We start from the raw sequence: 16,122 nt of genomic DNA, 5'->3' as shown, positions 1-16,122 counted from the left end.
AAAGCAAGAGTAATCAACAATAGCAATGGACAAATACTAGCAACTATAGAAAAAATAGCAAACAGGTGGAGAGAGTACTTTAACAAACTTTAAATTGTGATGAACCTACTTTCATCACAATTTAATTCTTTCAAACAGAATACTTATCATACTTGTCACCCAGAAATAAACCTTCATTAGCTGAAGTAGAGTAAAATATAAAGCAGTTCAAAGACAAGGCACCAGATACCATACCGATGGAACAGTAGCCAACTCATTAAATATGGGGAGTAGTGAATTAGTCATATACATAAGCTGGTAAATTTAATATGGAAAAAAGATGATACCCACAGAATGGAAAGAATTGATAATCATTCCAGAATAAAAAAAAGAATATAACAAATTTGAGTACCTGGGATCCATTATTAATGTGAAGAATTGCTGTTCAGAAGAAGATTAGGAATGGCTAAAACAACAGTCAGAGACATGTCTAAAATATGGAACGATGAATCTATCTCCATGGGAACAAAGTTGATCATTTTGGATGCAGTTGTTTTTTGAACAGTGACTTATGGATGCAAGACTTGGAACCTAAAGAAGTCAGATAAGAAAAGGATATGTGCTTTTGAGATGTGGCTATTGAGGACACCATATACTGAAAGGCATACAAATGAATGGGTGTTAAAAAAGCTCTGCTAACACATTTCCAGAAGCTAACAATGTTAAGTTCTTTCCTAATATTCTCATTTTTAATATGATACTGCCACTGATGCCATCTGTTCATGCCTCTAATCTTTCTCAGGACTCTCATATCTGTGATCTCTAGTCTTTGGTCCAGTGTTTTATTTCTAACCCAGCTCTCAGATCCATAAGTTAAATTTGGTTTGAAAACTGTCTTTGTAAAGCTAATTTAGTGTTTTGACTAATTTCTCTCTTATTCCATATAAATTTTTCAGTTGTCTATTTCTATATTTAATTTACCATCTTCACTAAAAATCATGCCTAAGTAGCTGAAATGTTTTACTTGTTCTATAGGTTCTCCATTCACAATGCAGTTGATATTTTCAATGCTTCTGCCTATTTTCATTGTCTTCGTCTTGCTATTGCTGATCTTCATACCAAATCTATTACAACAATTATTCAATTTAGTCAGGGAATCTTGCAGATTTGTACTAGATTTATTTAGAAGTATAACAACGTTTGCATAAAGTAAAGAGCTGGGATTAACATCTCCAATTCTGATATCAGGTTTAACTGAGAGGAGACCTCCACACAATTCCTTTAAAGGCTATTTAAAGGAATGCAGAGAACCGACCCAGGGCTTCTGACCTAATGTCCAATCCACACCTTCTCGTGGTGCACCCTGTTAGGTATCTACTTGGATACTGAATGAACGAGGATGGGCTGGCAATTTGGGATTTATGGACCAAATTGTATTCTTATTGGCTTAAACCAAAATATAAAATGATGGGTATAGGATTAAGAAAATAATATGTCTTTATAATTTATTTGATCAAGCAAAAGAACTTTGTAGTACTACCTCTGATCCAGAATATTTCAAAAATATGGTGATATACCATTTTTCTATTTGCATATGGAAAATATATGGTTTCTACATTGATTTAAGTTCAGCATCTTCTCTAGTTCTAGCTTTTCAATGTAGTCTCAATCACTGCATTCCATTAATTACTTGCTTATGATATAGCTTTTACTGACATAGCTTTTAACAGGGGCTCCACCCCTTCAGTGGATGCTTTCCCCTGGGAGATGATCAGTTATGTTCACTGAATACTCACAAATCCATCACTGAGTATAACCACAGCTAAATATCTTGGAGTGATCCAAAGTTAATGAGTTAAAATGATCCTTCAGGTCACTCACTGATGTCAGAGTGATCTGAAGGATTGCCTAATTTTTGGAGACACTCCTTTACTGATATAAAGGTTGAAACTGTCTAGGTAGTGCCTCTTCACACAATACATTGTAATATCTGAAAATGTTTTGCATTATGTGATACTAAGGCAATTGATATGAAGTCAGCTTGTACTGTATATACAAGTAGCCTAGTCATGAAGATATTTCACATGCAAAATTTTAGTTATTTACACTTGGGTGAAGGATTAAAACAAGAATATAATTTGTCTATTGTAAAAAAATTAAAAATATTGTTTTAGTCTTGTTTCAAAAAAAATAATAAATTAATTAAAACAGTATTTCAAATTAGATATGCCTTGCTATTTTAAAAGGCCAATATACAATAAGCACAGATAAGAAGGCATCAGACTGGAAATAGACAAAAATTTTGAGAGGTAGGGAAGCAGTCATTACTATATTATGATGAAGGCCCTGTGTGGTCTGGTGGTTATGATGGGAAACTTTTTTTTTTTTTTTTTTGTCAGTATAGTTGACAGTGGTTTCCATCTTCCAACAAGCTATGGGTTTGAACCACTGTGGCATGGCTGTTTGTGAAAGTTCTGAGGCAGACAATTTTCTTAGCAGGAGATGACACCCCCACCCTGCTAATAGGCCTGAAGTGGGTTAAAATGAGTTCAGCATGCTTCTAAAACAGAGGAACTATATTTTCTCACCCTTAGCCTGTTGTGATACTAAAAGTATCAATGGGTTTACAGCCTCTTCTTCTTCTTCTACGCGTTATTCCCGCTTCCTATGCAGGGTCCGCGTGTTACTTAGATGCGACTTCTTGTTAGTACTACTCCCAACCGACCTATCGCCTGGTCTGACGCTGGGGTTTTTTTTTTTTTTACTGTAGAGGCGTATGTTCACGGGGCCGGTTTGCCTGCTTGCGGGATGAAAAACACCAGATAAACTGGCGGAAAAAACCCTACTGACCGCACCCAAGACCGGCTAACTTGGCTATGCCTGAGGAAGATCCTCAAATTCCTCACGTCTACAACGGGAATCGAACCTGGGACACTCGTTCCCCAGGCATATGGTTGTGAAGCGCAAAGCCACTAGGCTAACTGCACGGTGGTTTACAGCCTCTCATGAGTGGAATTCACAAAATTAACTCCTGCTTAAGACAGAGCAAAGTAGAAAAGATGGGAATTAATAAAATTCTAATTACTTTTTAAAAAAAAAGAAAAGCAAAAGATTAAAAATTGCCACCACCAGCTGACTTTTAACAAAACCAAAGCAACTACATCTTACAAAAAATATTCTATTTATGCCACCATCCAAAAGATGCAGAAGTAAAAAAAAAATAATAATAAAGTTTTTGATCATACCCACATAAAAAAGTTATTGAAGTTTAATATCAAAAATTCCCTATGCTGTCAGTATGCTGAATTTTAAACAGTAGTATACTTATTAACATAAAAATTCATAGAAAACCCGAATTAAAAAAAAAAAAAAAAAGGTAATTAAGACAAGAACATGTAACAATTGCATAACTTAATATTTCTCAAAAGAAATATTAAAAAATCTGAGCAGTAAAATAAGATATAACAGTGAAATGGAAAAAGGTAAAATCACCAACAATTTGTTAATGGCACTGTCCTTTTAAAAAACTCTGAATATCTTCAAAGAATGATCAATGACCTGAACAAGGCATGAGACTAAACTGATGGATGAAAATTGTTCTGTGGCAAAGGAGACTTGTATCAGGTAAGAGTTACCAAGCAGAGAAGTGACAACCATAGTATACCTGGAAGGCAAGCTTGTTAGGAAGAGGTCAAGTGTGTTGGCAAATTGGAGGGGGTTGTCAGGTATTCTGGTAGGAAGACTGATGATCTGAGATCATTGCATGGAAAGATATAGGCTACCCAAAGAGGTGGATTGATATAGACTAAAGGAAAAGAGAGAAAGACCAGTGGAGCCAGAACAGGCAAATGCCTAATCCTTGAAGAGAAGATGTCACTGATGATGGCAAACACCACAGCATCCCTACCTGCTTGATCAATGAAACTGGAGAAGGGGAGCCAATATGAGTTGTAGACATTGAAGTCCCCAAAAAAGATGACCTCACTATTGGGGTATTTCAACTGCAGAAAGTCAGAGAGCTAGACATTTGGCTGAAGAACTAGATACGTTATCTAGCTCTTCATTTTTGTTTCTAGATCAGACCTTAGAAATTCATAATAGTACTTCATTGAACTTACTAATATTTTGCTGGCTTTTTATCCATTATCTTCACAACACAAATTTTAATTGTTACAAGCACACAACACTGAACTAAATGATTGTGGAAAACAATTCAAATTGTAACTGAAACAGAACTAATGTCCTTACTATGGGTCAGATAACCATTAAGTTCATTTGAAGAAGTCAGATGATCAGGTGTGAAAATGACTGTCTCTCAGATCTTTAGCAAATTAATGCAACCATACTTAAGGTTGGAAGAATGCTACATAATGGTACTGATCCTAATAATTGTATCTCAGGCCTATATCAACTTCTGTGTAACATAAGTGTCTTCTTCCATCTAATTCTATGTTGAAGTAATTCAGAGCATGGTTTGTCAATTCTGTGCCATACATATGATTGTGGATGCAAGTTTTGTGTTCTTCACGGCAGATGTTAACTTATCTACCAGTCTGTGTAAAAATAGGCTAAAACTGCAGGCACAAAGCACTTTAGGATGTGCAAAAGGATGAATTGATCTGTAGGAGAACATATATGAAGGTAACTAGCTGAATGAGAGGTTTCAAAGTGGTGGAGATCACATTTGCAGAGAAGTTTGGGAATTATATTTTCTGATGTACACTTTAATATATGGGACTGAATAGTTTTGCTGTGATCTTGATTGCAGGAGGGATGGAGGTTGCATGCAATATTTTATCTATTTTATAGGGATTGTAGCGATTGGCTAAAAAGGTGTTGTGAAGGTACCTAAGTATGGTTTCAAGGGCTGTGTCATTTGACCAAATAGTTGGCTTGGTGAGTCAGTGGTTTGAGGATGCTATACTGTTCGGAAGGGTGATGGTGTGATTGCCTATGTAAGTACCTTCTTGTATGAATGGAATTTCTATAAATGGAAAAGGATAATGAGCCATTAGAAAGTTATTTCACAAGTGTATCTAAGGGGAGAGAATTTTTACAAGCTTCTTCAATAATGGAGTTTATTTTAGGATGTTGAGTGTTAAGGTAATCATGCAAGGAAGGAAAAATCAGAACTCCATGGTGGACACAGGAAGTTAAAGAGACAGTGAAGGAAAGGAAGAAAGCATATCAAAAGTTCGTGGCAAATAAGTCATCTTTTGCTCTTAGAGAATACAGAGACAAATGCAAGAATGCTAAACACTGTGTAAAACTAGCTAAACAAAAGTCATGGGAAGACTTTGGCAAGAATATAGAAAATAAATATCAAGAAGGTGGTAACATATTCTGGAGGTTGTTGGAGAAGCTTAGGAATGGAGGAAAGAGTGCTGTAAAAGGAGTTAGAGATGATAAAGGTGACATGAAAACAGGAGAAAAAGATATCCTTGAAGTATGGAGTAATTACTTTGAAAAACTGCTAAATGAAACAAGCAGTGATGACAGCACAGTGGTAAAAAACACTGACCAGGCATGAAGTCAGGAATACATATCCATACTTGAAATAGAAAAAAGCCATCAAAGGCTTGAAATGTGGAAAGGCAGCAGGAGTAGATGATATTCGACCAGAAATGCTGAAGTATGGTGGTATTAGAGAGTCTCTCTTACAGTAAGACTCTCTTACAGTGGCTGCACTGCATAGTTCAGAAAGCCTGGACAGAGGGACGAATTCCCGATGATTGGAGTAGAGCTCTAATAGTACCCATATATAAAAAGGGAAATAAAACTGAATGTGAGAATTACAGAGGTATTTCCCTACTGAGTGTTCCTGTTAAGATATATGCAAGTGTACTTGAGGAATGGTTGAGAAGAATTGTGGAAGAAAAGCTTGGTGAAGAACAAGCTGGATTCAGGACAAATAGTGGCTGTCAGGATCAGATCTTCACTTTATGACAAATAGTTGAGAAAGCATGGGAATATAACAAAGATCTGTATTTAAGTTTTGTCGATCTGGAAAAGGCATATGACAAGTTGCCAAGAGAGAAGCTATTCAATACTCTACAGTTATATGGTGTCAATGGGGCATTATATCAAGCAATACTTAGTCTTTATTTGAGTTGTAAGTCAGCAGTTAGAATTGAAAGAAGTACAGGAAGATGGTTTATGTTAAATCTGGTGTGAGACAGGGATGTACATTATCCCCTCTGTTATTCATTATCTATATGGATCACATTATGAAGGAAAGTGGTATGAAACCTGATATTAGAATTGGCGATGTTAATGTCAGCTCTTTGCTTTATGTGGACGGTGTTATATTTCTAAATAAATCTGCTACAAATTTGCAAGATTACCTGACTAAATTGAATAACTGTTGTAATAGATATGGTATGAAGATCAGCATTAAAAAGACAAAAACAATGAAAATAGGTATAATTGTTGAAAATGTCAACTGTTTTGTGAATGGGGAGCCTGTGGAACAAGTAAAGCATTTCAGCTACTTAGGCACGATTTTTAGTGAAGATGGCAATTAAATATGGAAATAGACAACAGAATCAAAGCTGGTATGGTAGGAATTCAAGTGAATAAATTCATATGGAATAAAAGAGAAATTAGTCGGAACACTAAATTAGCTGTTTACAAGACAGTGTTCAAACCAGTTTTAACTTATGGATCTGAGAGCTGGGTCAGAAGTAAAACACTTGACCAAAGACTAGAGACCACAGACATGAGAGTCCTGAGAAAGATTAGAGGCGTGAATAGATGGCATCAATGGCAATATCATATTAAAAACGAGGATATTAGGAAAGAACTTGACATTGTCAGCATCTAGGTTAGCAGAGCTAATCTCAGGTGGTATGGTCACTTAAACAGAATGGGCGAGGAAAGATTAGCAAAACAAGTGTTCTCTGCCAGGTCGGCAGGAAAACGACCCAGAGGAAGACCAAGATATAGGTGGATTGATACGGTAAAAAGTGCCTTAGAAGTAGAATTATAAGATCTGATAATGTTGGAGTCTTGACAAGTAACAGACTGATTTGGAGGAAAATTGTAGATAGGAAGTTAGTAATGATGTAAATTTTTCATGTAGTACTATCATATCCTGTACACCCTTTGAGGGTACATGTCAGGAATTTGATGATGAGTGTTAAGATGTGCTCAAAATATATCCAGTAAGTCTGGATCATGAGGCCAAATAGAAAACATGAACATAGTACAGTCAGCCAAACTATTGGTTTGAGTGTGGCTGTACAGAGTGCTTGGTCAAGATGTTCCATATAGAAATTAAAGAGGAGGGGGAGGAGAGAGGAAAACCCATTGCAGTCCCATCCAGCTGATTGTTTTTTTTCCTTTTCCATAAGAAATAACCTGCATACATGGTGACTGAATAATTCAGGTATGTTAGAGGAGAAATGGCATACGAGGTCAAGGGGTCTCTGTCAAAAAAAAGGTACATGAGTGAATAGTGAAGTAATATTAAAACTGGCAAGGATGTCTGAATATGTCAAGGTTAGTTTTTTTTTTTTTCTTATTAATGTTTTAAAGTATAAAGAATTTTTAATAGATGAAGTTTTTTTGTTCTAACATAAAAATTATGGATTACAACAAAAATGAGTGCTTGTCTTTAAGGATACATTTTAGCCTAACAAGATTATGTGGTATATGTTAGGTCATGCAAATAGGATGTTGAGAAAAGATCAAAAATTAGGTTGACTGGCTGATAGTTACAAAGAATAATATCAGGTAATATGTGAACTAACAAGATGTATATTAAATTTTGTAGATTTCTATGTTCTAGGTGTTGTTAAAGAAGCTTCATGTCCTTATCCAACTCTGGTTGGTCTACAAGAGATGATGTTCACTGAACTATGTTATAATGAATGTTGCACCTCACAAGTAAATGTGATTATCTGAACATGATGTGAACTATCATTTTAATGATTCCATTAATGATAGTCTATTTTAAGAATCATTCTTCTCATAGAAAGGCTTATACACTGGTTACATTACATTAATGGTGATTATTAACAAACTTAAGGAATTCACAGTGTACACTAGAATATAAATTAGAATTAAACTTTAATATATATTTCCAATATATTGCCATCTTCAAAGGAACTTAAAATAAAGACAAGTGCATGCAGGCACTACATAGAGTAAATGATGAAGCGAGGAAGCTATTGTTTCTCCTAAAAGTCCTGATGGTGCCCCCTAGCGGGCTAAGTAAGTATTCTTGGCCATTGAACTGAAGGTCTCCTGATGTACGTCTCCCAAATTTGGGGCAGTCTCATGCAGCCAGATTTGTTGAGGTTTGGCATGCTTCTTAGGGCTGAGGCCGATTCCCTAAAAAAGTCTTTCAAATTTGAACTTGCTACGGTGTATTATTGTGGCCTTCTTCCACCGTATTCTGTGGCGTGTATCCAGAGCATGGTCTGCTCTGGATACATGCCACTGGTAAAAACGGATGTAGTCCTTGTGTTCTGAAATTTGCCGTCCTGCCTGTTTGGCCAAAGTAGGACAGCTTACAGCTGCAAGGGACCTGGTATACATCAGGTAGGTCTAGGATAAGTGGTTGGTCTTTAGTGGAACAGATAAGGGATGCCAATTTTCTATGTGGTCTGTAACAAGAGGTCAAGTCATGTTTTTTTTAAGATTTTGGCAATTTTTTTACGAGGTGCCTCGGATGTAAGAAATAGCGATGGATTTAGAGTAATCCTTGTTGTGAGGGGGAGGGTTAATGGTTTCAATATTTTTGGATTGTTTTATTTTTTTTTTTGGGGGGGGGGGGTAGCCATTGGATGAGAAAGTGATGAGGATGTGATTTAGTTCAGTGGTTAGGGCATTGTCATTTGAACAGATTAGTTTAGCCCTGTTGTGTAATGTCTTAATAACTCCATATTGTTGTGAGAGGGATTGTTGGTGAATGTATCTGCCTGTATGGGTGGGTTTTCTATAAACAGAAAAAACCAAGGTTCCATCAGGCTGGCAGGGTGACTAGTGTGTCTAGGAAAGGGAGATTGTTGTTTTCCTCTTTTTTCCAGGGTGAACTTGATTCTGGGGTGTTGGTTGTTTAAGTGTATTAAGAAGGAGAGGAGTGTATCAGAGCCATGTGGCCAAATAGTGAACACATCATCAACGTAGCGAAGCCATATATGGTTGGTTTTTGTGGGGCAGAGTTTAAGGCTTTCTCTGCAAAAGTCTCCTTATAAAAGTTGGCCAAGGGTGGGGAGAGTGGAGAACCCATGGCTGTCCCCTCTATTTGTTTGTAGAATTTTCCTTGCCAAACGAAATAACCTGAGTTCATTGTGAACTGAAATAGGACCGAGATATTGGGAGGAAATTTAGCTTGGATTAGTTCTAAGGTTTCCTTGAGTGGGACATTTGTGAATAAGGAGGAGACGTCAAAACTGACCATTATGTCTGTATGTTGGAGTGTAAGGTTTTCTATGCTGGCTTTGAAGTGGGCTGAGTTTTTTTTTTTTTTTTTTTTTTTTTATGTGTTATGGTGTGTTGTTGCCAGTATAGTGTGTGAGCGCTTTGGTCAAATGTTTAGCTAATTTGTATGTGATGGGGGGGGGGGGGGGATCAATCCCATCCACAATGGGATGTAATGGCACATTGTCTTTATGTATTTTTGGGAGTTTTTTTGAGAGAGAAAAAAAACGAGAGAGATAACAGGTATTGGAGGTTGAAAGTTTAATTTTTTTTTTTTTTTTTTTTGCACTTGGTTAGACTATAATAAATTTAGTTTAATCCTTTATCCAAGTGTGAACAAAGTTTGCACCTGAAAATATCTTCAGGACTGTAGCAAGGTGGTGCAACTGTCGGCAACTTGGAGCAAAGGTGGACCAAGCTCTCATCACTCCTTGTCTCAGTATCTCCCACCTTGCAAAGCACATGTCCTTGCAGACATGTATAATGCTATGCATTGAGAGAAGGGCCACTACCCAGACTGGTTTCAATTTTTATTGAGGTCTAGTCAGTGGGAGGCAGACCTAGAGGTGATGGCACTAAGGCAGAAGCAATAGAGAGGTCATATTTACCTATATGAGTTGCCAACCGGTAACCAGAGTAATTTAATAATAAGGTGGTACACCGGTTGGCAACTCATATAGGTAAATATGACTTCTCTATTGCTTCTGCCTTAGTGTCACCACCTCTGGGTCTACCTCCCAATGACTAGACCTCAATAAAAATTGAAACCAGTCTGGGTAGTGGCCCTTCTCTCAATGCATAGCATTATACATGTCCTTGCGAACATGTGCTTTGCAAGGTGGGAGATACTGAGACAAGGGGTGATGAGAGCTTGGTCCACCTTTGCTCCGAGTTGCCGACAGTTGCACCACCTTGCTACAGTCCTGAAGATATTTTCTCAGGTGCAAACTTTGTTTGCTCACACTTGGATAAAGGATTAATCTAAATTTATTATAACAGGTATTAGTTATGTCTTCAGATAAATGTCTCCCAAATCTTAGGCAAATTTATACAGCCATACTTGTTGAGGTTCGGAGTATGTTTCAAGGCTTCTGTTGATTCTAAGAACAATCTCTGACTTGTAAAAGCTTCTGTGCAGTACTCGGTTTTCTTCCAGTTGATTCTGTGTGTAGGGGTATCCAAAGCATGGTCTGCTAGACCCGACTTGCCATAGCGATAGTGCCAGATGCATTTTCTATATTCACTGAGGCAGATGCCCACATTTCTTCCTGTTAACCATAGTAAGTTTGATCACACAAACAGGGTACTTCGTAGACTCCTGGATGTGATAAGGGAGAGATGCTGTCCTTGAGTGAACAGATGAGAGTAGCCAATTTGACATAGGGTCTAAATACAGTGCATAGTTGATGTTTAGAATCTGTGTGTTGAGGCTTAAGTGCCATGAAGAATTCATGTTGGAGGTTTAATGGAATATTATCAGCACTGAAAAAGGATTAAAACTAAATTTTAATTAGTTTTAATTAGAGGGCACACCACCTAGAGATCGAATTTTAGTTTCACTCACTTGTTTTACTTATCATTGTAGTTTATTTGTGTGTGTGTTGTTACAAAAAGTTATTTGTAATCCCTGAAGTCCGCGCGGTTAGCCGAGTGGCTATGCGCTTTGTAACCATATGCCTGGGAAAGGAGTGTCCTGGGTTAGATTCCCGTCGCTGACATGAGGAGCTTAAGGATCTTTCACAGACATAGCCAAGTTAGCCGGTCTTGGGCTAACTTGGCTATAGTTAGCCAAGTTAGCCCAAGACCGGCTAACTTGGCTAACTATAGCCAAGTTAGCCAAGACCGGCTAACTTTTTTTAACAAAATATTGTGGTGTGAAACACATTTAATATGCTAATGCAAGAGAACTACTAAAGTAATTCAAAAAAGTTGTATTAAACAATATGGAAGTAAGGTAGACAGTTTAAGTAATACAAGAAAGTTCATTAATATCAAAAATGTACTACTTACAACTTCATCTGCAGAAAAATCTATATAACCAGGTAAGATTAGAAAATCACTGAAATTGAAAAAAACAGGATATAATTGCAACTTTTATTGTTAATATGTTAACCATATTATTGCAATGAAAGTTACTCCTACAATGAATATTACTAGAAAGAAAAGACAGCATTTATTAAATTATTCAAGTTCTGAACTGCTAAGATATAGAAACGTGCCAGTCAAACCTAACTACTAATTTAGTTAGAAAACTGACTATTTCACTAATAAATCCTGCTGGTTTTCATGGCTGTGATAACAACACCTTCAGAAGATGGACTGAAAAAAGAAAATCTAGCACAAGTATGATCACTTATGCAAGCTGATAATGAATCTCTATGATCCTAAGGTTTTGTGTTTGTGAGCATGTGCACATACATATTCACACATTTAATTTTGAAGCAATCAATCTAACTATCATTTTTAATAAATGTAGCCCTGTTAATAAAGATCTCAGTCTCTAAACCATCTTTCATAACCGAAGTATTACTGGCCAATTCAGGGATCTCTCTTTTCAGCTCTGCATGAGTGTCATTCATTATTATCTTTTATAACCAGAATGTCAGTAACCAGTCTGTTCTCAAAAGGTAAACTTAATCTTTAATAACAAATTCAGTTCTGATCATTTGTTTAACATATGAAACATAACATAAATAAGGAAACTGGTGGCTACTGAGAAGTTTGTTTTGTGGAATGAGGGAATACACAGAGCCAATAACCATTTCTGAAACAATTTGACTAATTCAAAAGTTACAAAACCATTACGATGAGTATTGAGGTCCTAGTTATTTAATCTTGTACATCACTGTACTGAGGAAAGTTTTTTCTCAACTTCCACTAACAAAAATACTGATGTTAAAAATTAAAAAAAAAAGTTTATAAAACCAGAATGGACTTGCCTTGGAAAGACAAGTCCATTCTGGTTTTATAAACTTGCAAGGTAAATTATATAAACAAATATAAGATCTAAAAAGTTTTTCATTTCTCTCCTCTGGCTAGTTATTTTGTGAAACATTTAAATATTTCATGTTCATGTATTTTTAAACACCATATGGATATGTCACATTGACAGCTTTGCAATCTGGCTGACAGGTGGTAGATGAATTTCATTACCTGGGGTGAAACAGCCAGCCTGCTTACTGGTCATTTGAAAAAAAAAAAAAAGTTATGTTTTGTCTTAAAAGCAAAGGTTTCTGGATTATCTAAACTCTCAGCCCATCATGATACTAATGTACCCCTGGTTTATAACCTTTCCTAGGTAGGATTCACATAACATAACAAAAGAACTGAACTCACTGTTTAAAATAAACAGACAGTTACTTTTCCTTGATCATCATAATTCAGGAGTCAGCTGGTAAATAAAATTACCTGTTTATAGAAAAGCTGCTCACAAGCAGATATATCCACAAGAACTTACTATCCTTTTCAAAAATCAGGACTGATCAAAACTGTCATACACAAAGTCAAATTCACTTCTAAAGTATTCAGAACAATTCTAAAGCAATTGTAGGAACTAACATTCATAAACAATGATTCATGACTGATTAAAAAGCTAATCTAAAGCCAAACCACAATACTCTTGGATATTTAGAGATTAATTCTAGAAGAACAAGGTTAAGGGTGAATAACTGAAAATTAATACAGAAAAGTTTACTTTAAAAAAAAAAAAATTAATTCTCTATTCATTATTTTTGCTTCATGTAAAAATTGATGACTTTGTGTGCTTATCCTGTTCATTTCTTTTAGCATTCAACATATTAATCCTATGTTCTGCACATGCAACATGGTTGCACTTCACACAGAAAACAGCAAAATGTTTATAAATTAAAATTATCTAAATCTCATCCAGGTCAGTATACTGTTTTTGGCTGAGATTTAGTTGAAATATTTATTCTAAACTGACAAGAGCAAAAGCTAAGCAGGAATTCATTATCATTTTTAGATCTGACCAGTGTGATATGTAATTCCATATCTTACAGTGCTCTCTCAATTAACTGACCTTCAAATAACCAACCTGTCAGTTAATTAAGCAACTCTTGAATAGATTAGCATATCATGTGACTTAAAACACCCATGTAACTACATTTCATATTTATGTAGAGGATTAATAGGAGGGATGAGAGTTTGGGTGTGCAAGAACTGCAGCATGTTTATGGATTATGACATATCATTGAATGTGAGCAGTAATGAGCAAAAGATCATTGATGTAGCTATGGGAGTAAGCAGAGCTCATGATACAGTTCAGTACTTGAATGGTAATGGTACGACAGAGGGCAAAAGTGGTGGCGAGTTAGCAATGTTGAGTGGTAAGGCAATGTGCATAGATGGCAGCAAATTAGCAGCGGTGAGCAGGGTAAGACAGCAAAAAAATACAAGGTAGTGAAAATGTAATTGGCATAAATTGTAGTGAGAAAGTAATTGAAGATTTGAAAGTGTAGTTGGTAAAGATGAGACAAGAGATTAAATATATGAGGAATAACCTGAGGAGAATTACAGATTTGCATGGAAATGAGAAGAAGAATGGGACAAAAGATTTGAAAGAAATATTGAGTGATTTGAGAGTATCAACGTATGGGGGATTCAATGATAAGCACTATGGTGAGTGAAAAGGTCCACAAGGTTTGTTTTTTGGGTGGTAGAATGGACAGAGTGATTGAAGCATTGGATAAAAGGAGTATGTGAGCAAGAGTTGGTAATGTTACACAAATGATTTGACTGGTAACAAGGAGAATGTCAGGATGGATGTGAGGAGACTAAGAGTGAAAGATAACAGTGTGGTAGGTAAGGTAGTCAGTGTGTTGCCCAGATATGATAATGAGGAGTTCAGAAGGCATTATGAATGGTTAAGCAAAGATTATGAATGGTATGCTAGCAGAGTTGTGCAAGGAGAAAGGAGTTCATTTTGTGAATGTGTGGGATCAATTTGAGGAGCACATACAGAGATGTATAAAAAAAGATGGGCTACATTTAAATGGATCAGGTGAGAGAGTCAGTTGGAAAAACCGTTGCTGCAAGAGAAAATAATGACTGATGTGAATGTAGGACCTGAGGAAGAGGTGTTGTGGAAGAGCACAAGAATAAAGTAGGCGAGTTTGCAAATGGAGAGGTGAGTGATACGAGTGAAAAAAATGAGAAGGAACACAGAGAGGACAGGGAGATGCTGCTTGAGAATTGTAAATGATGGTTTCTGGAGTCGACATGTGAGTGTACAAGAAAGGATTAAGGATATGGAGGTAAAATTTAGGTCTGGGGAGGGATGTAATAGTGATGACAGAGAGGAATGGTGGGGGGGGGGGAGGATCATATCTGAGAAGTGAATTCAGTGGTGGTATAAAAACAGAAATAAGCTAGTGTGTACATTTACATGTAGGTTTACAAATGCTAGAAGTATACAAAACAATGGGGATGAAACTGTAGCATGATAGGGTTTATTCTGCCAAAAATTGTTGGAATAAGTGAGACAACATTGAACAAGGATAACATTTTGACATGAATACAGATGGAGGAATATGTAGTCTTTTGTGAAGACAGACAAGGCAAAAAAGGTAGGAGTGCTACTGATGATGGCAGAGGAGTTGTGTCCATCTAGACGGAGATGCAGAGGTCAAATAATAACTGTTTTTGAAGCCATATGGTGTGAAGTGGAGGTGAACAGGATGAAATGTTTAGTAGGGTGTTGCTATAGACCTGGTAGCATGGAAGGCAGTGAGAAGGAAATGTTTAGGCAAATTGGTCTGGTGGTGAAAGTGAACTTGATGTGATCACTTGGGTGATGGCTAGCCATATCAGGGCATTTGTGAGAAAGGATTATATGTGGAACTATAAAGTTGATGATTATGATAAACTCCATAGGCAGACTGCAGCAATATCATGGAATGAGGAATTGGATGGGAAGGAAATTAGTGCTGCTTGGTCATTACTTAGGAATTATTTGGCAGAGGCATTGACTGAGTGTATTCCAAAGGTCAGAAGATTAAGTAGGCATGAAATGGATGAGCGAAGAGGTGAATGCAATCTCAAAGAAAAAGGCTTTGTGGAGGCAGCACAAGATGAGTAGCAATAATCAGTTACATGCAGAGTACTAAGAGCAAGTAAGCAAGAAATATTTGAGGATTTACCCTAGCTGTTTTTTTTTACATTTCAAGGTTTTGATGTCTTTAGATTTGATATATACTTATATCCAGTGCTTTTTTTCTGGAAAAAAAGGTGCCACTATTCACCATGAAGATGTTATTACAGCAACTTCCACACTTAACATATCCTCCGATATACCCTTGTTTTCTCTAGATCGCTTCTTGCTTTTGGTATCAATATCAACTGCAGAATAACAATCTTGGAGCTGCGACGAGTCCACATATTTGCTAGGGTTGAACTGAGTGACAGGAGGTCCTACTATCCTGATGAACATCAGTGCCGAAATTGTCTGTACAAACAGAGATGACCTAGATGAAGTTACTATAAGATTCATCTGAGAGAAACCCCTTTCTCATCACTAAAAGATATTGCAATTTTGTCCAAAGTGTGCTTTACAGGAAGTAGTATGTCCAGAACTTTATTTTCTTGAAGATATTCACGAAAACCACGAACTGCTTCTCTTTCATTTAAGCGAAATTAGTGTGCTAACTTTCTCATTTCAGCTTTACCAAATGTCAGATGCTTCCCAGTATTTTCTGGCCA

General features: G+C 36.6%; 1 protein-coding gene across 1 annotated transcript in view; it reads right to left on the bottom strand.

The window, feature by feature from the left end:
* ras (Inosine-5'-monophosphate dehydrogenase ras) overlaps window positions 1–16,122 on the bottom strand; it is a 128,286-nt gene that overhangs the window by 86,886 nt on the left and 25,278 nt on the right. Inside the window, exon 2 of the mRNA XM_090392508.1 lies at window positions 11,416–11,464. Within this exon, the coding sequence (XP_090248634.1) occupies window positions 11,416–11,464 (49 nt within the window). The remainder of the gene's footprint in view (window positions 1–11,415; window positions 11,465–16,122) is intronic.

The sequence above is a fragment of the Typopeltis vanoorti genome, chromosome 5, assembly GCF_054136105.1.
Source record: "Typopeltis vanoorti isolate ZY-2024b chromosome 5, IOZ_Tvanoo_1.0, whole genome shotgun sequence".
Classification (NCBI taxonomy): Eukaryota; Metazoa; Arthropoda; class Arachnida; order Uropygi; family Thelyphonidae; genus Typopeltis; species Typopeltis vanoorti.
This window is presented reverse-complemented; position numbering and strand designations above follow the sequence as displayed.